Source organism: Erythrolamprus reginae, chromosome Z (genome assembly GCF_031021105.1).
Source record: "Erythrolamprus reginae isolate rEryReg1 chromosome Z, rEryReg1.hap1, whole genome shotgun sequence".
Taxonomy (NCBI): Eukaryota; Metazoa; Chordata; class Lepidosauria; order Squamata; family Dipsadidae; genus Erythrolamprus; species Erythrolamprus reginae.
This window is the reverse complement of record NC_091963.1, coordinates 107824439-107850477: the sequence shown is the minus strand read 5'-3', so window position 1 is coordinate 107850477 and position 26039 is coordinate 107824439. Positions and strand designations below refer to the sequence as shown.

Genomic DNA, 26039 nt, shown 5'->3' with positions numbered 1-26039 from the left:
GAAATTGAATTTGAAAATGTGGTACCCATGTTTTTCTGAGCTTCCCCATGAGTATTGTATTGGCAGTTCTGTGCTAGCAAAAACTTCAGCAAAGAAGGAATTCGGGGTATTGATTTCTGACAGTCTCAAAATGGATGAACAGTGCAGTCAGCTGGTAGGGGAAGCAAGTAGAATGCTTGGCTGCATAACTACAGGTATAACAAGCAGGAAGAGGGAGATTGGGATCCCACACTGTATAGAGCGCTGGTGATACCACATTTGGAATACTGTGTTCAGTTCTGGAGACCTCACCTACAGAAAGATATTGATAAAATTGAACGGGTCCAAAGATGGGCTACACAAATGGTGGAAGGTCTTAAGTATAATACTTATCAGAAAAGATTTAATGAACTCAATCTGTTTAGTCTGGAGGACAGAAGGAAAAGGGGGGACATGATCGACACATTTAAATATATTAAAGGGTTAAATAAGGTTCAGGAGAAAAGTGTTTTCAATAGGAAAGCGAACACAAGAATAAGGGAGCACAATCTGAGATTAGTTGGGGGAAAGATTAGAAGTAACATGAGAAAATATTATTTTACTGAAAGAATAGTAGATGCTTGGAACAAACTTCCAGCAGATGTGGTTGGTAAATCCACAATAACTGAATTTAGACATCCCTAGGATAAACATATATCCATCCTAAGATAAAATACAGGAAATAATATAAGGGAAGACTAGATGGACCATGATGTATTTTTCTTCCATCAATCTTCTATGTTTCTAAGCTGGGCGAATTGGGGAATTGCAGGCAACCAGTGGGGTGGGGGGTGCAGAGTCCCTGGTCCCTCTTTCCTCCAGCCGCCTGACTGGGGGGAAATGCAGGCAGGCAGGGGGAGGGGTGCAGGGTCCCTGGTATCTCTTTCCTCTAGCCACCCGGCTTCCTTTTGAAGCTGGGCACTGGGGAATCACAGGCAGGCATTTGATATTTGCACATGCTCAGAAGAAAAAAAAAGGAAAAATATTCTTTTTTTTTTTTAAAAAAAGATGGCGGCTCCCAGATCTTCAATTAAGGAAGTGACGTCATCAGTGTGGTCCTACCAGAACGGCGTTCTGGACCATGTAAGCTGCTCTCCAGCCCTGCTTACATAATACCATACCATGAAAATAAGTGATGATTGCTCTGTAGGTATATCAATGAAGGATTCCACTTACGGTACCTTTTCCTACTGTTACTGGGATCCCAATGCCGGCATGGGTGTGTGCGTTCCCGCCACCTGTACACACAACCCTGTGTGAGAGTTCGCTACTGCACATGCGCCCAAAGTGAAATCTCGCACAAGGATGCTCATGCGGGTGAGATTCTGACAATGTTCACTTTTGGCTTCTTTGCATTCAGAAAAAAAAGCAAAAATTGCTGAAATCTTGCCCGCGTGTGAGTTTTCACTTCAGGTGCATGCACAGAAGCAAAATCTCATGTGGGGGCGTGCACACATGTGTCGGGCATGTGCATGCCCACCCACATGTGTCGGGCACGCGCCTGCCTTCCAAAGCCCATTAAAAAGTTCTCATGCATCACCGATCCCATCATTCCGGGTGGGGTCTATTATTGCAGTGCATTGGTGCATATTGAGTTCATTAACAAAATAAAAAACAAACAAACAAAAAAATAATCTTGCAATGAAAGAAACGTGTATAGTGATACCTCATCTTACAAACGCCTCATCATACAAACTTTTCGAGATACAAACCCGGGGTTTAAGATTTTTTTGCCTCTTCTTACAAACCATTTTCACCTTACAAACCCACCGACGCTGCTGGGATGCCCCGCCTTCGGACTTCTGTTGCCAGCAAAGCACCCGTTTTTGTGCTGCTGGGATTCTCCTGAGGCTCCCCTCCATGGGAAACCCCACCTCCGGACTTCCGTGTTTTTGTGATTACTATTATTATTTATTAGATTTGTATGCCGCCCCTCTCCGTAGACTGCAGGGAAATCCCAGCAGAGCAAAAATGGGTGCTTCACTGGCAACAGAAGTCTGGAAGTGGGGTTTCCCATGGAGGGGAGCCTCAGGGAAATCCCAGCAGCGCAAAAACGGGCGCTTCGGCTGGTAAAAGGGGTGAATTTTGGGCTTGCACGCATTAATAGCTTTTCCATTGATTCCTATGGGAAACATTGTTTCGTCTTACAAACTTTTCACCTTAAGAACCTCGTCCCGGAACCAATTAAGTTTGTAAGACAAGGTATCAATATATTTCCTAATCATGTTAAAGGATAAAGCAAAACACTTGGTGGCCTGGGTCTCTGGAAGTGCCAACGACTCAGCCCTCCCATATCCCCAAACTGGCTCTCTTGGTATCTTGCTTTTTGTTTCTGCACATGCACAGAAGCTGGGTTTTTAGCACTGCACATGCACCCATGCAAAAAACCCATGCGATGCGCCCTTGTGGCACATCAGGAAATGAACCGGCAGCAAGGAAAATCAGAAACCACCCCTGCTTCTATACGTTTCACTTGTATTGAAACTGCAACTCCCAAAATACTAAGCCGCTGTAAGCTGTTTCTTCGGGAAATGGAAGGCGATTCAAGTAGGAAGTGAATGTTACACATGAACTGTTTATTAGGCAATTTGGAAAAGCACAATCTTGTTTACAGATCTGTTGTTCTTTTGTTTTGTTTCTAGGTCTGAACCACCGACTTCTCCAGGTATGCCAAATAATTTGATATTCAGGATGCTCTTTTGGGTAGTCTACAATCATACATGCAAAATGAAAACCAGTTCATAATTGTGCAGCAATTTTAGACAGAGACTCTTATGCAGGCCTACAATAGAAAACCGTAAACAAGAAAACTTCATTTATTCATTTATTAATGTTTTCTAGAATTGAATGAGTCTTGTAATGGTTTGGCTATCCCAGTTTGCTTTAACCAGTGGCAGGGAACTTATGGTCTTCCAAAGTTGTACTCAAGTTTCCATCAAACCCCAGTTAGCATGATCAATGGTGCAAGTTATACTTTCAGTTTCCACATCTGCGTTTCTCAGACTGTATCACAGCATTTGTTAACTTGGTGTCTTCCAAATGTGTTGGATTTTCAACTTTTAGTGCCTTTATTAATACAGTAGTACCTCTAGATACGAGCTGCTCTACATGCGAGTATTTCAAGATACAAGCCACGAGGGGAGAGACATTTCTGTTCTAGTCCCGAGCTCAAATTTGGGATACAAGCCGAACGTCCACTAGGTGGCGCAAGAATCCTTGCTTTTGGTTATCTCGGAGGGGAAAAAAGTTATTTGTTCCAGAATACGAGTTGCCTCTAGATACAAGCTCCCTTATGGAACGAATTATGCTCGTATCTATGGGTACTACTGTAATGCTTTAAACACACTGTAAAAATTAACTGGTTTTTTTTACTGGATGCAGTGAAGGGCTACCAAATTTTTTACTACCACACTGTAGGCATGACTTATGCAGGACGCCTTGCATTTTCTTTCAGTTCAAATTGGGTGCTTTGGGGTGGAGCTCCATTTTCGCTACTCCATTGTGCCCCCCCGTCCGGCCAGAAACCCAGCCCTTACTGGATATTATGCTCGACTCATCTTTAACAGGTCTTGCAGATTAGTGGGTATTCATTCATTCATTCATTCATTCATTCATTCATTCATTCATTCAATTTTTATGCCACCTTTCTCCTTAGACTCAGGGCGGCTTACAGCATGTTAGCAATAGCACTTTTTAACAGAGTCAGCCTATTGCCCCCACAACCGGGGTTCTCATTTTACCTACCTTGGAAGGATGGAAGGCTGAGTCAACCTTGAGCCGGTGATGAGATTTGAACTGCTGACCTTCAGATCTACAGTCAGCTTCAGTGGCCTGCAGTTCAGCACTCTACCTGCTGCGCCACCCCGGCTCTATACTTGCATTCTAAATTTAAATTAGTTTCAGTCTTATTTAATTATCATGTCTTCTAAAGAAAGAAATACTGTACTCTAAAGATCTCAACATTGACACGAAATTCCACTTTCTATGATTTGCTATTGATGATGATGATTAGCTGTAGTGGTGGTAGTTAGAATGCAATATAGCAAGCTCATTCTGCTAACTTCCATCGGTTTGATTGACTCAGTTTTCCACCCTTCTGAGGTTGGAAAAATGATGACCCAGATTGTTGGGGGCAATGTAAACTGCTTAGAGTGGGCTGTAAAGCACTCTAAGACGGTATATAAGTCAAAGTGCTATTGCTATTGTAGCAGATTGTTTGATAGATGCCGTATTTGTTTGATGAACTGCAATATGTATGGATCATGATTCCATTTTCAATGGTATGCAGGGAGACCATCTTTGAAAGGAGGCTATATACCAAATGAGTGGTAAAAATATATTATATATGCGGAGTAATGAAACACGTTCTTCAAAGCACTGGGGGGAAATCAGTAACCAGGCTCTGTCAGTCTTCAAAGACATTATAATGGGATAATTTTAACTGTGGGATATAGTCTACTTTTCTATCATCATGTTGCCTTTGCCCATCATAGAACTATTATAATTTGGGGATTATAATTGCCAAAAAGTAGGAGCATTTGTTTTTACCAAATACTCATAAAGATAACAGATTTCAAATTATAGGTTTTTAAAAAAATAAATTAGGAGAACCAGGTGCAAAAGCAATGGGTATAGAATTAAAGAATTTTAATGACAAAATGTATTGTAGTACTACAACCACTATCTACAATATTTTTTAATTGAAGTGAGTCAATTGTTAATCCTGCACTAAAATTCCCCTTTTCCTAATCTAAATGAGAAGATAAATTATTATTAAAGAAGATGATGTGTTTAAATAAAAAATAGTCAAAAACCATTGCAAATTCCCTTATAAAAAGATGAGTATTTACCTTTGATACAGATGATATGTTGAGGACACAGTTCATTCAATAAAACAATAAGGGATTCCTTGCAGTTTGAATTAAAGAAAATTTCTTCTAAATAGAATCTGAACACGAATAAGTCACAACGGATTGGATTCTCAAAAGAAGTTCAGTGGATGTCTATGATAGAAATCTGCATACTGTAGTCCAGGGGTAGGCAAAGTTGGCTCTTCTATGACTTGTGGACTTCAATTCCCAGAATTCCTAAGCCAATTAGCTCAGGAATTCTGGGAGTTGAAGTCCGCATGTCACAGAAGAGCCAACTTTGTCTACACCTGCTCTAGCCTAATGTCCAGCAAATCGATAGCTAATAATACACATCACCTCTTACCTATATAGCGCAGTTTTTGCATTCTCTTACCATAAATGTGGATTGAGAGATATATGGAAAAAGTTGGGGCTCTAGCATGTACAGTTTCTTTGGCAAAGAGGCTGGTATGTTATTTCAACTGAGTTGAGAACAGTAAGTTACTAATGGGGAAATTTAATAGGATAATTATGGTGGCTCTAGTTCAGGGGTGTCAAACTCGCGTTGTCACGGCATCATTATGTGACATATCATGACTTCTTCCCCCTACTGAGCCCCAACTGGGAATGGGCATGGCCAGCTCATGGTGCATCTGGTCCACCGGCTGCGAGTTTGACAGCCTTCCTCTAGATCAGTGATGGCGAAGCTTTTTTTACTCAAGTGCCGAAAGAGAGTAGGCATGTGCTGTCGTACATGCGCGAGTGCCCACACCCATAATTCCCTCGTCCCCAGGAGGTCCTGTTTCCCAACTTCAGGTGGGTCCAGTAGGCTCGTGTTTTGCCCTCCCCAGGCTCCAAAGGCTTCCCTGGAGCTGGGGGAGTGTAAAAACGCCCTCCCCATCTCCCTGGAGCCTCCTAGAGCCTCTGTGCGAGCCAAAAATCAGCTGGCCAGCACACACATGCATGTTGGAGCTGAACTAGGGCAACAGCTCATGTGTCAGCAGATATGGCTCCACATGCCACCTCTGGCACCCGTGCTGTAGGTTCACCATCATTGCTCTAGATGGTGAATATTTATTTATTTGTTTGTTTGTTTGTTTGTTTGTTTGTTTGTTTATTTATTTATTTATTTATTTATTTATCAGATTTGTATGCCACCCCTCTCCGCAGACTCGGGGTGGCTAACAGCAATAATAATACAATATAAACAAATCTAATATTTAAATTAATTTAAAAAACCCCAATTTAGAAACCAATCATACATACTGACATATCATGCATAAATTTTATAAGCCTAGGGGGAAGGGAAAGTCTCAATTCCCCCATGCCTGGCGACAGAGGTGGGTTTTAAGGAGCTTACGAAAGGCAAGGAGGGTGGGGGCAACTCTGATATCTGGGGGGAGTTGGTTCCAAAGGGTCGGGGCCGCCACAGAGAAGGCTCTTCCCCTGGGTACCGCCAAACGACACTGTTTAGTTGAAATACATTTGGTTCCAGTAAAAGTTAAGCCACTGTGGTAGAATAAAGACATGATATACAATCTTTAAATTAAACAAGATTGAAATGGTATAAAGCATATCCTGTATGAAGTGTGATCAGTTGACGGTTCCGATTTGTATTTGCATATATAACAGCAATCCTAAAAGGTGCCCTCTTGTGATTTATTCATTTCCCTAACACCTTAGATCAGAGGGTCCCCAACCTTGGGAAATGTTAAGACTTGTGGACTTCAATTCCCAGAATTGAAAACTGGCTGAGGAACTCTGGGAGTTGAAGTACACAAGCCTTACCGTTGCCAAGGTTGGAGACCTTGGATACTTCATGCTGTCTCTCTCCTCTTCCATCCCTGATTTAGTGCCTTGTGTCACTCCTTGCAGAACCCTTGGTAAGCCGACGGGTGAAGACCGTCATTGAAGAGCTGGTAGATGGCAAAGTGGTATCATCCCGTATGGAGGAGGTGGAGCACCAGCTTTGAAAGATGTTGCCTTCTCTCTAGCAATGTTGGCAGCACAATGATGATGGTGATGATGACAAAGAGAGGAAGGAAATAGAAGTTCTGGATGAGGGGTTGTTTTTTTTTGTTGTTGGCCTGAAAAGAAATGAGCCTTTCTTTTTCTTTTTGCTCAGGTATCTGTTGATTGTGACTTTTGGAATTATTTGAAGTCCTTAAATTTTAATTTCCATGCCTTTCATTGGATTCTGTTGCATAACCTGCTAACCATGTCTTGGATCACTCTAAAAACCATAAAGAACCATAAAGTGACTTCTTTGGTTCTGTATCAGTACAGGTAGTCCTCAACATTTAACCATTCATTTAGTAACCATTTGACATTACAATGGCGCTGAAAAATGTGACTAATGATCGTTCTTCACATTTATGACATTTACAGCATTATCATGATCAAAAATCAGACCCTTGGAAACTGACTTATAGTTTATATGATAGTTGCAGAATCCTGGTGTGATGTGATCATCTTTTGTGACCTTCTGAGATCAGGGGGAAGCCAGATGCACTTAACAACTGTGTTACTAAGTTATCACTTCCAGAGATTCATTTAACAACTGTGGGAGAAAAATCACTAAACAATCATCTTGCTTAGCAATTTTAGACTCAATTGTGGTCATAAGTGGAGGACTACCTGCATAATCTGAATCATGAAACATGGAAATATCTATTTTTGGAGAATCAATGGATCCAGGTATTAATATATATTTATATATATAATATGATTTAAAAATCAAAACTAAATAATCAGAAAATTTAATTTCCTGTTTATTGGACACACTAAAAATGCTTAAAAAGGGATGGATATTAAATTTTTATATTGGTGTTGTAAGAAATTTGAAAATTTGAAAATCAATGATTTGGTCTTATCTACTTATATTTTTGTTTTGTTTTCAAATTACTAATTCTGTTGCTATAATTATGGGAAAAATATTATAGTTAAGAATATCATTATATTCCGAACTATATTCTTAAAACAGATTTTATTATTTCATAAGAGACTTTGGTTTACCAAGTTTGCGTTATGGCATAGAAGATAATTTTACATATTTGGAAAGTAATTTACTTTCTTGATTTTAAGAAGTGGCTCCAAGATATAAGCTTGTTTTTGAAAAGTCTACATTCTAAAAATGAGAAGATGACAAAGGATATTGCTGCATTGTTTAGATTTAATGATAAGTTTAAGGATTAATTATATTTTATTATTTACAGCATTTACAGTCATATTTAGTCGCTACATCGTGATTTAAATTTTCTTTCTTCATTAACTTTTTTCTTCTGCTGGTGATATATGATATGATTATTTTTTATTTCTCTCTATAAATTAATTAAAATAATTGCCTTCAATAACCAATTGTCTTGTCTTGTCTGTTTTTTAAAAAAAAAAACTGGGAAAAATGTTCCAAATGAGGGTCAGCCAATTTTCCGTTGCTTCAACAAAGAGTTTTGATGGTTCTGCTTTCTGCTGTTTTTGTTATTTTGGGAGAGAGACAGTCCGACTCACCTATAATGGGCAGGATGAAATGTAAGCTGTTTCCTCTATTTCATATATCTGTCAGCTGAGTTAATGTTTGATGCAAGTCTGACAGATTTCCCGAAGACCATGGACCTTTGTTCAACTATAGCTCAAGTAATAGTTTACCAATGCTAAACACCACAGCACAGATAACCCGTCTTCTGGGCAATATGAATAAAACTCACACATCCTTGCCTAAGCCCACACTTTCCACATAAGAAAAGAGGGTAGAACAGAGAAGCTATCTTGAAGTAAGGAGAAATTTCCTGATGGAGCAATTAATCAATGCTACTCCACCCCTGGAAGTCTTAAAGAAGAGCTTGGACAATTTGTCTGCAATGGTGAAGGCCCTACACCAAGGGTCTGCAACTTTAAACACTCAAAGAGCCATTTGGACCTGTTTCCCACAGAAACCTATGTGGGCATGGTCAACTCGAAGTCACTCACTTCCACACAGTCACATGACCTCCTATCCATGCCTATTCAGTTGGTCATTAGGGCAGAGAACAGTTGTTCAAAAGCATTGGAAACCACAAAAACCTTTTGACATCTCTCCTCCTCTCTCTGTATCTCTCTCTCTCTCTGTCTCCATTTCTCTCCCCCCTCCCTCTCTGTCTCTGTAGATCTCTCTGTGTCTCTCTATGTCTGTCTCCCATCTCTACTCTCCCTCTCTCCCTCTTCTTTGTATTTCTGTGTTTCTGTCTCTATTTCTCTCCCCCTCTCTCTCCCCTCCCCTTCCATCCCCTGTCTGTCTTTTTATCTCTATGTGTGTCTCCCCCTCCCTCTCTCCCCTTCTCTCCCCCTCTCTATATCTCTCCCCATTCCCTCCCCCTTCTCTTTCCTCCCCCTCTTTTTCTCTCTTTCCTCTCTCTTTCCCTTCCTCACTCTCCCCCCTCTCTGTATTTCTCTATCACTCTTTCTCCCCCTTGCTCTATGTCTGTCTCCCCCTCTCTCCCTCTCTCTCCCTCTGTGCCCCTCTCTGTCTCTTTCTCTCTCTGTCTCTCTACCTCTCTTCCCCTCTATGTATCTCTCCATCCTCTCGTTCCCCCCTCTGTCTCTCTTTGTTTTCCTCCCTTCTTCTCTTTCCCTCCCTCTTTCTTTCCCCTCCCCCATTCCTATATCTCCCCTTCCCTCCCCCACCCTCGATGTCACTATGTGTCTCTTTCCCCCCTCTATCCCCCTCTCTATACTTTCTCTGCCTCTACTCTCTGTATCCCTCTTTCTATGTCTCTCTCTCTCCTCCCTTTTTTCTGTATCTCTCTCTGCCTCTCTCTTTCCTTCCCTCTTTCTTTCCCCCTCTCATCTCTCTCTCTCTCTTTTCTCTCGCCCCTTTCCTCTCCCTCTCCTTTCTTCCTCCTCTTTCCATCTCTTTCCCCTCCCCCTCCTAGGAAGGGGGGATTAAACTGCTGAACTGGTGCTGGGTCTGGAGGCTGATGAGTCCAGGGGCATTGCACCAAAGACCCGCTGGCTGGCGGGGACATGGTGCATCACAACACTGGAGGCTTTGCAGGAAAAGCACAGGAAAAGAAACTGACATCCAGGAGGCAAGAGCAAGCTGAGTGGGGCAGGTCGCATTGTGGCTCCATGTTGTAATGCGCTCCCCCTCCCTCAGTGCGCAGCACATTAAATTTCACTGTGCTGCACGAGGTGCTGCGGAAAGCAGCAAAGCAAATGTATGCGATGAAGACACGCAAAGACAAGTACAGGGGCACTTCACTCCTGCATGAATGCTCCAGCCATTGCCACTCCTGTGACAGGGGGACAAAGCTTTCATCCATGTTCTGCAAGGGGGGCCAACAGGGAACTGCAGCAGAGGGATGAAAGAATTGCATAAGGCTCTGGAGCCACGGGCTGCTGACACTTGCCCTAAACCACGACAGAATTGGAAAGGATCTTGAAGGTCTTCTAGTCCAACCCCCTGGACAGTGAAGGGCTCCACTTACTCCACCACTCTGAGTCTCCGGAGAGGGGCGGCATACAAATCTAATAAATTGTTATTATTATTATTAAATTATTTTTCCTCCTGGTATTGCATGAAGATGCTAGCATGGGTGAGATTTTGACAATTTGTGCCCCTGCACATGCACAGAAGCAAAAAGAGGGCAAAAATTGTTGAAAGCTCACCCGTGCAAGTGTCCTAGCATGAGATTTTGTTTCGGGTGCATGTGCAGAAGCGAAATGTTGCACGGAGGCATGCACACAGCTGGCACAGCCTCCAGAACCCATCAAAAACTGCTAATGGATCGCCAATCCCATCCGTACCAGATGGGGCCTATCACTGCCCCTGGATTAGACCAGGGGATTGGACTAGAAGACATCTAAAGTCCTTTCCAACTCTCTCATTCCATTAATGTTGTTTTTCTAACTAACTGGGTGATGGTATGTGGGAAAGGAAGTCGTGGAAATCAACCAAAGCTGCCATTAAATTGTTATGCAGTAAAGCTCTGAGAACAGTACCTGTCACAAGCCTGTAAACCAGAGTAACATTTGTCATGAATTTCTACCAACTTAACAATTGGAAGAATGCACATCATATTATAATCCATTGACTCTATGCTCATTACCACTGTGCATTTATTTGGGAGGTCTGTAGCTCAGGAATTAGGTGCATCTTTTCATGGAGAATATCCCAGTTTTAATCCTTGGTAAACGATTGGCTAAAAGGTTTGTAGGTGACAGGAAAAATGGTTTGACTCACTGTAAAAGAGTCACAGCATTCTGATTACACCACTCTTCAAATGGCTGCTTCCAATTGAAAATGAATTACACCTGCTTGCTGGTAATGCTGGAAATTGTGTTTTCACTATACAGTGATACCTTGTCTTACGAACTAAATTGGTTTCTGGAGGAGGTTCATAAGGTAAAAAGTTCGTAAGACAAAACAATGTTTCCCATAGGAAACAATGTAAAACTAATTAATGCGTACAAGCAAAAAAAATAATCGCAAAAATGGCGCTCCACTGGGCGCCGCCGCCCGGTTGTCACCTTCTGATACAGCCGGGCGCTTCTTGGCGTTTTCCCAAATGCCAAACCTGAAAAGTTTGGCAAAAGTTGGGGTTCGGGTTTGGGAGAACGCCAAGAAGCACCGCCACCCATCTGTCACCTTCCGAAACAGCCGGGGGGGGGGGGCCCTCAGCATTCTCCCGAATGCTGAACCTGGAAGTTTGGCAAAAGTTCGGGTTCGGCGTTTGGGCTCGGGAGAACATCGAGAAGTGCCACCGCCCGGCTGTCACCTTTGCAGAAGAGCCGGTCGGGAGGCTCAAACGGAGGTGGGGAATCCCAATAGGGAATTCCAGGGGCGGAGCTTTGAAGTCACGAAGACATCCTTCCTGGAGTCCACGTTTCAGCCAGCCAGGAAGGATGTCTCTGTGATGTCAAAGCTCTGCCCCTGGAATTCCCTGTTGGGATTCCCCACCTCCGTTTGAGCCTCCTGACCGGCTGACAGCTCCACGGCTCTTCTGCAAAGGTGACAGCCGGGTGTCGGTGCTTCTCGGTGTTCTCCCGAACCCGAACACCGAACCTGAACTTTTGCCGAACCTCTGGGTTCGGCATTCGGGAGACAGCCGAGAAGTCCCCTGGCTGTTTCAAAAGGTAACAGATGGGCGGCGGCGCTTCTCGGCGTTCTCCTGAACCTGAACTTTAGCCAAACTTCCGGGTTCGGTGTTTGCGGCGGTGGGTTCGTAAGGTGAAAAAAGTTTGTAAGGTGAGGCAAAAAAATTCCAAACCCCAGATTCGTATTTTAAAAAGTTTGTATGACAAGGGGTTCATATCACGAGGTACTACTGTATATGGAGAGCATGAGCTTAAAAGACAATATAATACATGATATTTCCCATATTTCTATCCACCTCCTATACATTCAAAGCACAAAATTATAAAAACAATTTTATTGTTATTGTTATGGCTGTGCAATGAATACTTCTGGGAGGACATTTTATGTTGAAGTTTGTGGTAGAGTCAGATGTAGTTTTCTTTCAATCTAAGCAAATCAACTGATCTCAATTTCCCTACAGCTAACCACAAGATGGCGGTAGAGGCTATATAATCAGATCATCCTCGTTGCTTAAATGCTAATGCTTTAAATATCAGAACGATAATTCAAATTGTTAAAATTAACCCTTGCACCTGTACAGTCTTCTATGAATGCATTTGTAGTCTTAAATCTAAGCAATTATTCTGGAAGACTATAATTATATGATTTTTATTTATTCTCAAAAATGTGACATAGAATCTGATCTCAGAAGGGAAAATTAGAAATGGTTCACATCTATTGCCAAGTTAGTAAATGTAACGAGAACAAGAAACAGAACCACAGTAGCCATTTTAGCACAATTTGAAATAGCCTGTTCCTATTGAAAAATATGTGTTGCCTGGCTGAAAATTGTTCCATGCATGTTCCATCCACCAGGTGGCAGTGCAGCCTATTGGTTAGGGGAAATGAACTAACTACTGTACATTCGCACTGTTCTCAGCAACAGGGTTAAGAATATATTTAACAAACCTCTGTCACAACACATGCAAGTGGACAAGGCCATTGGAGCTGTGAGTTCCGCCACCTGTTTACTGGATCCGTGTCCCTCCTGGTTGGTTTCGGCCAGCAGGGAGGTGACACGGAGCTGGGCCCAGGAGATTACCAACGCTTCCTTGGGGAGGGGAGTCTTTCCAACACTCTATAAAGAAGCGCTCGTGCGCCCCCTCCTCAAGAAGCCTTCCCTGGACCCAGCCGTACTTAATAACTATCGTCCAGTCTCCAACCTTCCCTTTATGGGGAAGGTTGTTGAGAAGGTGGTGGCACTTCAACTCCAACGGTCCTTGGAAGAAGCCGATTATCTAGGTCCCTGGCAGTCTGGTTTCAGGCCCGGTTACAGCACAGAAACTGCTTTGGTCGCGTTGATGGATGATCTCTGGCGGGCCCGGGACAGGGGTTTATCCTCTGTCCTGGTGCTCCTTGACCTCTCAGCGGCTTTCGATACCATCGACCATGGTATCCTTCTGCACCGGCTGGAGGGGTTGGGGGTGGGAGGCACTGTTCTTCAGTGGTTCTCCTTCTACCTCTCTGGCCGGTCGCAGTCGGTGTTTGTGGGGGGTCAGAGGTCGGCTCCGAGGTCTCTCCCTTGTGGGGTGCCTCAGGGGTCGGTCCTCTCCCCCCTGCTATTTAATATCTACATGAAACCGCTGGGTGAGATCATCCAAGGACATGGGGTGAGGTATCATCAATATGCTGATGATACCCAGCTATACATCTCCACCCCGTGTCCAGTCAACGAAGCGGTGGAAGTGATGTGCCAGTGCCTGGAGGCTGTTGGGGCCTGGATGGGTGCCAACAGACTCAAACTCAACCCGGATAAGACGGAGTGGCTGTGGGTTTTGCCTCCCAAGGACAATCCCATCTGTCCGTCCATTACCCTGGGGGGGGGGAATTATTGACCCCCTCAGAGAGGGTCCGCAACTTGGGCGTCCTCCTCGATCCACAGCTCACATTAGAGAACCATCTTTCAGCTGTGGCGAGGGGGGCATTTGCCCAGGTTCGCCTGGTGCACCAGTTGCGGCCCTATCTGGACCGGGACTCATTGCACACAGTCACTCATGCCCTCATCACCTCGAGGTTCGACTACTGTAATGTTCTCTACATGGGGCTACCTTTGAAAAGTGTTCGGAAACTTCAGATCGTGCAGAATGCAGCTGCGAGAGCAGTCATGGGCTTACCTAGGTATGCCCATGTTTCACCATCACTCCGCAGTCTGCATTGGCTGCCGATCAATTTTAGGTCACAATTCAAAGTGTTGGTTATGACCTTTAAAGCCCTTCATGGCACTGGACCAGAATATCTCCAGGACCGCCTCCTGCCGCACGAATCCCAGCGACCGATTAGGTCCCACAGAGTGGGCCTTCTCCGGGTCCCGTCAACTAAACAATGTCGGTTGGTGGGCCCCAGGGGAAGAGCCTTCTCTGTGGCGGCACCGGCTCTCTGGAACCAACTCCCCCCAGAGATTAGAACTGCCCCTACTCTTCCTGCCTTCCGTAAACTCCTTAAAACCCACCTTTGCCATCAGGCATGGGGGAGTTGAAACACCTCCCCCGGGCTTGTTCAATTTTATACATGGTATGCTTGTGTGTGTGTCTGTTAGTATATGGGGTTCCTTTAAAATCTTTAAATATTTTAAAGTTATTTGAATTATTTATGATTTGTTATATCTTGCTGTGAGCCGCCCCGAGTCTTCGGAGAGGGGTGGCATACAAATCTAAATAATAAATAAATAAACAATAAATTAATTAATTCAGGGCCAGATTAGACCAAAGTCTGTTCTGATTCAGAAACAATAATTACCCCATTTCTTCAATCACTATCATCATAATTATTATTACTTGCTATTATTTATTTGCAATTCAATCTGGGGGCCCTGAAAGGAAAAGAAATTAAATAAAGTGAGGTCTCTTTATTTAATTCCTTACTGGGGATAATGAAAAAGAGGTCTTACTTAGGGCTCCAACGGGGCCTTCTATAAGGAGGAGGAAGCTAGGAGACGCTGCTCCACTGGACTATGGTATTACATACATCCGGATCCGTGATGTGCCAGTGCCTGGAGACTATTGGGGTCTGGATGGGTGTTAACAGGGTCCACAACTTGGGCATCCTCCTCAATCCACAGCTCACATTAGAGAATCATCTTTCAGCTGTGGCGAGGAGGGCATTTGCCCAGATTCGTTTGGTGCACCAGTTGCTCATGCCCTCATCACCTCGAGGTTCGACTACTGCAATGCTCTCTACATGGAGCTACCTTTGAAAAGTATTCGGAAACTTCAGATCGTGCAGAATGTGGCTGCGAGAGCTATCATGGGCATTCCCAGATATGCCCATGTTTCGTCATCACTCCGCAGCTTGCACTGGCTGCCGATCAGTTTCCGGTCACAATTCAAAGTGTTGGTTATGACCTATAAAGCCCTACATGGCAGCGGACCAGAATACCTTTGGGACCACCTGCTGCCACACGAATCCCAGTGACCAATTAGGTCCCACAGGGTTGGCCTTCTCCAGGTCCCGTCGACGAAACAATGCCGTCTGACGGGACCCAGGGGAAGAGCCTTATCTGTGGCGGCCCCAGCCCTCTGGAATCAGATCCCCCCGGAGATTAGGACTGCCCCCACCCTCCTTGCCTTTCGCAAACTTTTGAAAACTCATCTATGTCACCAGGCATGGAGGAATTGATATATCCTTAGCTGCCTTTGATTTTATGGATGGTGTGTTTGGGCTGTATGACTGTTTTAATAGGGGTTTTTAAAAGACTGTTTTAACATTGGATTTGTATTTGATGTTTTATTGTTGTGAGCTGCTCCGAGTCCTTGGACAGGGGTGGCATACAAATCTAATAAATTATTATTATTATTATTATTATTATTATTATTATTATTATTATTATTATTATTATTATTAATTACACCTTTAAGATTTCTGTTTCTAGGCCATTGTAGGGCTCTTTAACTGTTGCAGAAATAGGATTTTTATGAACCCGCCTGGCAATTTCTCAGAAATGTTTTTCACACGCTCAAAACCTCAAGGCATGTGGTTTTCTATTTTATTCCCAATGCTTGAAAATTTAGCAGTTTCCCTTGATGGTGTTTTTGAGTTTATTTATTGCTGGAGAAGACAACAGAATCTTGCAATTGCAATGGTTATAGTTGCACCTCTTGCAATTAAATAAGAACATGGTAGGTGTCCGTTCACCAGAGGTGGGCTGCTAAGGTGAACAGTGATATGTGCTCACCACTATGGCTCTGAGTGCTAGCGGAGTCCAGTGTAATTATACAACTGCACCTGAGCAGGTAACAAAATTTCACATGGACATGCAGGTGTGCCCGTGGTGCACCTTTGTGTCCATGTGTGATTTCGCTACCTGCCCAGGTGCAGTAGCATAATTACGCTGGACTCTGCTAGCACTCAGAACCATGGAGGCAAGCACACGTCACTGTTCTACCTTAGCAGCCCAACTCTGCCACTTGCCTACTTCACTGTTGAGCATAAGGTCTCTTGGTCTCTATTAGGCAGGGCTGGTCTGTCCTGTGGAATTCCATGAACCGGTGTTTTGAAAGCCTCTTGTTCTTGTCTTTTAGGAGGCAGCCTCTTTCTGAGCTGATCTATGTGATGCCTCCATACTCAACTGTCCTCTAGTTCCATTTGATACAATTTTGGACCAGTGATTGGGATGATTTTGGCTTTCATCCACTTGGATCTCCTGTGTTGTTATGCACAAAGACGAGGTTATCTATTCCCATTGAATGGACTATTCTGCTAGAGTCCAAAGGTTTCTCTGGGTTATAGTTGGTGTTCAACTGGTCTAGTTGGGACCTCAGTTTATGTCCCATTAACATTTCAGCTGGGCTTCGGTTAATGGCTGTGCATGGTGTAATGTGCTGGGCCAGCAGGAACTGGTTAATTCTTTCTTGCCAGTCTCCCGGGCACATTCTTGTGAATGCCTCCTGGGTCATCCTCGCCATTCTTTTTGCTCAGACATTACTGGCAGGATTGAATAGTGAAATAAGGATGTGTCTGATGCCCAGTTCTGCCAGGAATGACTCCATGTTCTTCATGGTCAATTGGGGCCCATTATCTGACACGTGAGGCTGACACGGGAGGCTGTGGGTTGCAAATATTTGAGGAGGGCTTGGATGATCACCTCTGTCATTGATGTGTGCATGGTCATGTCCTCTAGCCATTTTGAGTAGGTGTTTGCCACAATTAAAAATGTTTGTCCTGCCATGGGTCCAGTGAAATATATATGAATCCTTGACCAGGGAACCTTAGGAAATTCCCATTCCAATGGAGTTGTGTGAGGAGGAGCCAGTCATGTTTCTTGGCATGGCATACATGTTGCCACCAATTCAGTAACATCCTGGTCATGTTTGGGCCACCACAAGTAGTTTCTGGCCAGTGCCTTCATTTGCACTATTCCCGGGTGCCCTACATGTAAGGTGTTTAGGATGTCTTTCTGCAAGCTTTGGGATACTATGACTCTTCTCCCCCCCTCCCCATAGCAGGTGACCCTTTAAAACTGACAACTGCATTTGTTTGTTTAGAAATTGTTTGAATTCTTCCCCATGTACTCCTGCGGCCATCGCCTTAACACCCAATTGATGACTCTGGTCAATGTCCTTGTCCCTGGCTGTGTGGGCGGCGATGACCCTTGAGGTGATTGTGCTGGATTTTTCAAGGTTGATAAGTAGAATTTCAGCCACAGGTGTGGAGTCTTCGATGAAATCTGGTATGGGACAGCAGCTGAGGGTGTCAGCATTTGTTATGCACTTCCCAGGGCAGTGAGACAGTTTATAATTGTCCTAATTCTGTTAGGAAGATGGACCAGCATGTCTTCCTGGGGGACATATAGGATGAAGTTTGTTGATTTCCTACATGACCCAATAATGGTTTGTGGTTGGTTATTAATTTGAAGTGCCAACCACAGAGATACTCAGAGATACTCATGGAAACACTTGATGCCCGCCATAGCTGAAAATGCTTCTTTGTCGATCTGACTATAATTATGTTTTATCGGGGATAGGATCTTTGAGTAATATTCTATAGGAGCCTCGGAGCTGTTGGGAAGCTTGGGTCAAGATGGCCTCTTCTCCAAAAGGGGAAGTGTCAATGACAGCAATAGGGGGAGATTTTCATTGTACTGTATCAGGACACTGTCTGATAATAGAAGGTCATTTACATCTTGGAACGAGTGGGCCTCTCTTGGTCCCTATGTCCAGGTGGCTTTCTTCCCCAGGCACTGGTGGAATGGCTCAGCAACAGTCACCTTCTGTTGCATAGATGTTTAGAAGTCTGAGGAAGGTTTGTAGTTCTGTTGTATTGGTTGGGATGGGGAGTTATTTGATGTCTCTCACTTTACTATCCATTGGATGAATGACACTCGCTTTATGCAAGAAATCTACTTATTTTATGTCGATTTTGCACTTCTCCTTTTTAATTTTAAGTCTGTTTGCTTGGAAACATTGCAGAGTGGCTCTACATCTGGTGATGAGTTTTCCTTATTTTCCCCTGATACAAGGATGTCATCAAAATAAAGAACCATCCTTGGAATACCCTGCAGTAAACACTCGATCATGCTTTGGAAAAGCCCCGGGCTGATGCTTACTCCAAATTGCAGGCAGTTGCATTGAAAAGTCCCCCTATGGGGGACTGTTGCATGGACTTCTGTGGCAGCTGCATCCACTGGCAGCTGCTAGTAGGTTTGGACCAAGTCTAAGTTTGTGAAGATTTGTCTGTTGCCTAATGAATGCAGCAGATGTTGTACCACTGGGTAAGGGTTTTGTTGTAGTACCTTATTGGATGGTACAATTATAGTCTGTGCACATGCAAATAGACCCATCCAGCTTCATCGGAATTACAATGGGGGTCGATGGGTTCTAGAATTCCTTGAGCAATGAGCTTGTCTAATTGTTCATCCACCTTGGGATGGAGTGCAAAAAGAACTTGTTTGGGTTTTAGCCTAATGGGGGTGACACTGGAGTCTAGGTTGAACAAAATGGGCTTGTCCTTATATTTACCTAGACTCCTGTTTAAAATGCCCTGGAAGTCTGCCAGCAGATGGTCCAATCATCCCTGTTGATCAGATTGAGTCGGGTAAGGCCAATTCTGAGTGGTTTTGGTCATTCAACTCTGAGCAGTGTAGGTCGATCCCCTTTAAGGCAGCTTTCCTGTAAACTACTTGAACTGGATCTGCACTTTGGCCTGACCTAAGACTCAAATGGGGTTGCCTTGGAAATCTCTAAGCTGAATATGTTGTGGTTGGAAGGAGGCTTGAATTGCTTTTGGCTGGAAGCTTTTTAGGGTGGTCCAGGATATGATTGTGAATACAGACCCTGTGTCCAGTTCCATTTTACACGGTCTGCCCTCGATGGGGATTGTGATGTGGACTGCGTGTGGTTACTTTTGCTATAACCCATGAAGCGATTGTGGATGGGGCTGCAGGATGTTTGTGTGTAGAGAGAAGGAGGAGGCCCCATTAAAAATGGTGATATTTTATATCATTCATTGGCCCAGAATGGAAGGGAAGTTCTCATAACTGTCCTTGCTAAATATATAAAGAAAGCATAATGTCTGCATATCAGATGAACCACAGTGAAGGCTTTTCATTTCTAGTACAAGGTACAATTGACAGTTTGGGCTTCTGAGACAAAACTTTGGCATCAGAAATCAATCCCAGAAAAAAGGAAATTGTTGAGAGCATTTCCAAAGACAGGCTTGTCCTTGCTTGCTGGGATTTCTTTTTGCAGTTGCACATGAAGAGGAAACATAGGCGTAGGATCCAAGCAGCAATGCCTAAGCAAAAAGGAATAACCCTGCAAATTAATATTTGCATTGGCAATTTGCTTTATTGTCAGCACATTGCAGAATTTATTTCTAAATACATATTAAATACATTTTGAGGTTGCAAAGTTATATACTGAGATAAAATGTTTTACAACACACAAAGTATAGTACTACTTCACGCTGAATGGATGTTTACATGTTTGAATATTCCTGTTGGGCGTGTGCACAGTTAAATGTTGCCCCATAAGATTATGCATGCTCACTGAAACCTAGCATATCAACAAAAAAGGAAGAGCAAGAACCTCCATCCTAGTTTTGTTCTAGTGCAGAATCTATTTAGTGGACAATGCAGAACTTGCATATCATTTATTTCTTACAAACTTTGATATATTACCATGAATTGATGGTTTCAAGACAGCTGGAAAACATTTAATTTCAAGTAAACCAACAATAAATACATGCCAGTCCAATATACACTAAACTGAATAAAAATATATTCCTTAATCACTTAAGCACACAATGCAATTTAGTACTGTAGTGTATTTAAATTGACAGTTCCTTAGTTTTTGTGAGGTCATTGTCTTCCACTTTCTTTTCCCAATTATGATTGTTAGTCCTCCTTATTATCTACTAATCTAACCAATCTCTTGTATTGGTTTTTAACTCTCATAAATTGAATATGCTATTTGAGTGATGATGTTCTACACATTTGGAGGAGACCAAGTTGGGGAAAACTAAAACATAGGTTGACTTTCCATAACATTCTAAAAGGATCCCTAAACATTCTGTTTTAGATCTAATACTGTTCAGCACCTTCATAAACAATTTAGGTTAGAGCGTAGAAGGGAAACTCATCAAATTAAGCAAGGGCAAATAGTCAACACTTTAGAGATAGGCTCAAGATTCATAAGGTTCTTGAGATACTTCAACACTGTGCCCTTTCGAACAGAAGACAATTTAATGATGAAAAAAAGTAAGGTCTTACAGTTAGGCAATAGAAATCAAGCACACAGATTTGGGATAGATAATACCTGACTCAACAATAGTGATTTGGAGAAGAATCTAGGTGTCCCAGTGGACAACCACTTAAGTATGAGCCCAGCAGGATAGTGTAGTTACCAAAAAACAACAGTGCAGTCCTAGGCTGCATTAACAGAGGGATAGTATCAAGATAATGTGAAGTGATGGCACCACTTTATACTGTGCTAGTGAGGCCACACATGGAATATTGTGCCCTGCTGTGGTCACCAAAATACAGAAAAGATACTGAGACTCTAGAAAGGATGAAGAGAAGAACAACAAAGATGTTAAGGGATCTGGAGACTAAACCAATAGTCGTTGTAGGAATTAGGTATCTCTAGTCTAACAAAGGGAAGGACTAGGGATTATATGACAGCAATGCTGCGCCCACCCTGCTCGCCTTCCACAAGGGGGGGGCGTTCGCCCAGGTTCGCCTGGTGCATCAGTTGCGACCCTACCTGGACCGGGAGTTGCTGCTCACAGTCACTCATGCCCTCATCACCTCGAGGCTCAACTACTGTAACACTCTCTACATGGGGCTACCTTTGAAGAGTGTTCGGAAACTTCAGATCGTGCAGAATGCAGCTGCGAGAGCAATCATGGGATTCCCTAAATATGCCCATGTCACACCAACACTCCGCAGTCTGCATTGGTTGCCGATCAGTTTCCGGTCACAATTCAAAGTGTTGGTTATGACCTATAAAGCCCTTCATGGCACCGGACCAGATTACCTCAGGGACCGCCTTCTGCCGCACGAATCCCAGCGGCCAGTTAGGTCCCACAGAGTGGATCTTCTCCGGGTCCCATCAACTAAACAATGCCGCTTGGCGGGACCCAGGAGAAGAGCCTTCACTGTGGCGGCCCCGGCCCTCTGGAACCAACTCCCCCCAGAGATTAAAATTGCCCCCACCCTCCTTGCCTTTCGTAAGCTACTTAAAACCCACCTCTGCCGCCAGGCATGGGGGAATTAAGACTTTTTTCTCCCCCTAGGCCGTTACAACTGTATACATGGTATGTTTGTATGTATGTTTGGTTTTTATATATTAAGGGGTTTTAATTTGCTTTTAGTATTGGATTTTATTGTATATTTTCATGATTGTTGTTAGCCGCCCCGAGTTTTCAGAGAGGGGCGGCATATAAAACTAACTAAACTAAACTAAGAGTCTGAAGACTCATCCATGCTGGGACCACTAGCCACTAGCCTCCTGGCTTGGGACCACTAGCCACTAGCCTCCTGGCCAACGAATGTAATGCATGTCTGTTGTTGAATGGGAATTAGTGATTTTTAATGTTACTGGGGCTTTTAGATTGATTGATTAAATTAACTGGTTTTAGGATATTTATATTGTTTCTTTTATATATTGTAAGCTGCCCTGAGTCCTTGGAGAGGGCGGCATATAAATCAAATGAATGAATGAATGAATGAATGAATGAATGAATGAATGAATGAATGAATGAATAAATAAATAAATAAATAAATAAATAAATAAATAAATAAATATTCCAATACTTGAGAGACCTGAAGGCAGAACAAGAAGTAATTGGTGGAAGATTGTTAAAGATGAATCCAACCTAGCATTAGTGATAAATTTTCTGGTAGTGAGAGCAAATAATTGCCTCTAGAAGTTGTGGGTGTTCCTTCCCCGGAGATTTACCAGAAGTGATTGAACATATATTTCTCTAGAATGGTAAGAGTTTCTGGCTCAAGAAGATGATTGGAGTAGAAGACCTCAAAGGTCTCTTCCAACTCTGTTATTATATATTCTGACAACAGCATATGTGCATGCATTTTTCTTGGCATTAGGACAAACATAACTTTGTCACTGCCTTCTTCTGGGATGTTTTTGGGGTCCTAATGTAGCCCAAAGCCCTGCCATTTTTTTGTATATCTCATCCAAGTACTAACCACGAACAACCCTGCTAATATTCTGAGACCAGACAAAACCAGCCACATTTAGTCACCCACTAACATGTAACATCCTGGATGAAGTTAAATGCAGTTGGTAATTGTAGGTCATTGTCTTGTAGGTCATTGAATTGTAGGTCATTGACCCAGCCAATGTTCAGCACGTTTTATGAATCAAGCAATCAAATAGTTCATTTGCAAATAAATGAGTACAACAATTGGGTTGCATGAACCTGGATTTGTTTAGGACGTTGTTCAATCTAGGCCAATGAAAGAACATGAAAATGATGAGAAATGTACTACAGTATTTTATTCAGGGGTACTTTGTATCCATTGGTGTTTTGATCTGCTGAGCATCAGTACAGTTAAGGTAGCCAACTTTAGGACAGAAATCCAGGGCTATCCTAGCAGAATGAGCAGTCGATTCTGCTATCCATATTTTTTATAAAAATAAAGACGCCTTTCAAAAGATTCTTTGGAGATCTTTACCATAACTTACACTACAATACAAAGACATCTCTTGTAATCGAGTTTAATATGATCCAGTCTATACTGCTATATAATTAATGAATAATGCTATTAATACTGCCAAGTATAAGGATATGTTGCTCTAATGGCCAAACAAAGCTATCCTCAAATAATCAAACTTTAAAATGATAGAAAACATAGTCCTTTGATTCTGGTTGAGTGAATTTTGCCATCTGACTGACCCTCATTATAACTGCCCTATGGAGCTAATGTTTTGCAAAATTCAAGTGCTCTGTACAGGAAATGCAAGAGAGAAACAGGCAATGGAGCCTCCTTGACAAGTTTCCAGTGAATTAAATCCTTTGAAAGGGCCCTTAAGAAAAGGGTGGGGTGTGGCATAATTCCTCTAGGCGTTGGGCAGGGTTGCTATTTGCACACAACTCACCCAAAGTGCATATTTGAAAATCTGCTGCTGTTTAGCCCTGAGGGTGCCTAAGCAGTGTGGGTGGGAGCAAAGTCAGTTTCTCGCTCTCCCTGTTTTCCACCCTCTTTGCCAAGCCCTGCAGGAACCGGTGAGGGCTGGAACCAAAGCTGCAGACTGAGACACACCCTGGGTTCTGCTTTGTCAGTGAAATATCTCACCGGAGACAAAGAACAAAGAGACAAAGGCTTTGGAGGAACAGGCTCCTTCTTGTTTGTAAGGTCAAGAGGTAGCCCCATTACTTTTATATCACCTGGGCCCTTTGTCCACAATGGTCATAAGTGGTAAAAAGGAAGAACACTAAGGAAAAAACATTGGCTTTCCTTTCGACCTGGGCCAGTCCTACCATTAGGTACGAGAAACCTGGCAGGAGGACAGATGGTGGGAGACAGAGGCAATGTTTTAGAAGAGAGTTTGGAATGTGCCACATGATTTTCCCCGTTTCCCTTAAATTATCATGTTTTGGCGAAGCATTTGGATAATGCTATGTCACTATTAGCCCATCAAGTTGATGGGAGTAGGAATCCAATGTCATATAGGTCAATACTACTTTTAGTATAAAGCTATCGCAACAGGATCTTGCAAGTCTGAATGTCTGAATTTCTCCCCCACCCCTTGCCTTGATGAGAAGTAGGGAGAGTCTTGCCTGAGCTCTTTAGTCATATTACATTCATGCCCCAGATTCAAGGTTTTTTGTGTGTGTCTGACCATTGTCTAGACTTTGGCTCTTCCTTCTGTCTCCAAACTTTATTCTCCCGATCAGAGAAGGGTGGCTAAGGTGGAACGGTGACATGTAAAAAAGCCAACCATTTGCAACTTATCCTTGTTTGTAGTGGGTCCCACCTTAGCAGCCTACCTACCTCTGCTCTCGACCCACTACAAACAAGGATAAGTTGCAAATGGTTGGCTTTTTTACATGAATAGGAAGGCAGGATATCACCTTCAGCCTTGGCAGCAAAATGGTTCTGGTCAAAATGCAAGCTCTTACTCTAAGCAGTGGTTTTTTCTAAGCGTTGTTCTTCTTCCCCATACAGGATTTGTTCAAAAGAGTGTGTTGCTCAGAATGGTAATACTTCTTTCTAGCACCGTGGCAAGAGACTCAAGTTATTTTGGCACAATAGACAGGGAAAATCCTCTAAAATGGTTCCTGCAAAACCATTTGACAAGTTTATAACTTAGCATATATTTTGCACAAATATTTGCTTGGGTTCAGCCACTTAGGTTTTTAAAAGACAGAGCCTTTTGAATCTCTCTCCTGCCTCTGTGAATCTTATTATTTTTTCTGTATTGTCCAATCTTGTACTTCCAGATAAAAAAGTTCACAACTCTTATAAACCATAGCAATTATGGCTAAAATTATTAGTATGAAGTTCACACCAGCTTGTTGTATCTTCCTCTCACTTTAACCAAATCTCTCTCTCTCTCTCTCTCCTCCCTCCCTCCTCTCTCTCTTATTGACTTCCATACAATCATTTTGCCATGGCTCAAAAAAAGGAAAGGTATTTTTTCATAAAGTTGATGAAGAATATTGGAATGTTAATAGAAAGGAGAGAAATATTCCACTTCAGAAATGTCCTTGTCCCTCAGCTATTCAGGATTCTGTGCATTTGCTGTTCCACTTATGTATTTCCATTGCTATGGAAAAAAGATATCTGCTTTTTCAATAAACCAATAGACCACTATGAACTTGTATTGAAGAGCACTCATCATGAAGTTAAGGAAAAAGAAAATCCCATTCCTTTTATATAGCTGTCTGGAACTGGTAGCTGGGCCAAACTGGTAGCATTTCAGCCCTGAGTGTATGCATATTGTTAGTACTTTTGACTATTCAATCACAAAACCTGCAGGCATCTAATTAATTGATTGATTGATTGATTGATTAATTAATTAATTAGTAGTAGTAGTAGTTATTATTATTATTACTACTACTACTACTACTACTACAGCCACTCCACCCTTTCCTACACACAGTGTTCTTGGATATAGAGAAAATGAGGAGAGTTCCCACTTATGCTTTTTTGAACTTCCAGGGGAAAATTTAAATTTAGCAATAAAGAAATAAATATTTTCCCCTCTTCAAATGTGAAGAACAAAACCACAAATTCTGTTAAAGGGTAACAGATGATGGTTATATCTTAAGTTGTGGTTTAAATATCCCCAACTTAGGTTTGTGGAGAACAGAGACAAAACATTATCCTGAGACAGTATTTGTGTATATTGGATGTATCTTTGGTTTTAACTTTCTAAAAGATTTCAAGTATTTAAAATCAACAATTCATTCCTACTTCCTTGGCAGTTTGAAATTTCTATTTGGTTTGCAAGAAGCATTGTATTCTGTGTCGTACATAGTTTTTCATGTATATAAAGAAACCAGTACCTTTCCGGGTCTTTTTTTTTTTGCAATTATCCTTAATATGAACTTTTTTGTACTCCCCCCTCACTGAAAATTCCATTTCAGTTCACGTT

General features: G+C 42.6%; 1 protein-coding gene across 6 annotated transcripts in view; it reads left to right on the top strand.

Moving 5' to 3' along the window:
• The window catches only part of LOC139153067 (keratin, type I cytoskeletal 19-like), a 47452-nt gene extending 39227 nt beyond the window's left edge, over positions 1 to 8225 (top strand). For 5 of the 6 annotated variants that reach the window (XM_070726617.1, XM_070726615.1, XM_070726614.1 and 2 more), the window contains 2 exons: positions 2661 to 2683; positions 6744 to 8225. In XM_070726617.1, coding sequence (XP_070582718.1) covers positions 2661 to 2683; positions 6744 to 6841 — 121 coding nt within the window. In that variant the 3' untranslated portion in view covers positions 6842 to 8225. Of the gene's footprint in view, positions 1 to 2660; positions 2684 to 6721 lie in introns of all 6 variants that reach the window. The other variant, XM_070726620.1, reaches the window with a different exon arrangement.
• Positions 8226 to 26039: the final 17814 nt, after the last annotated feature.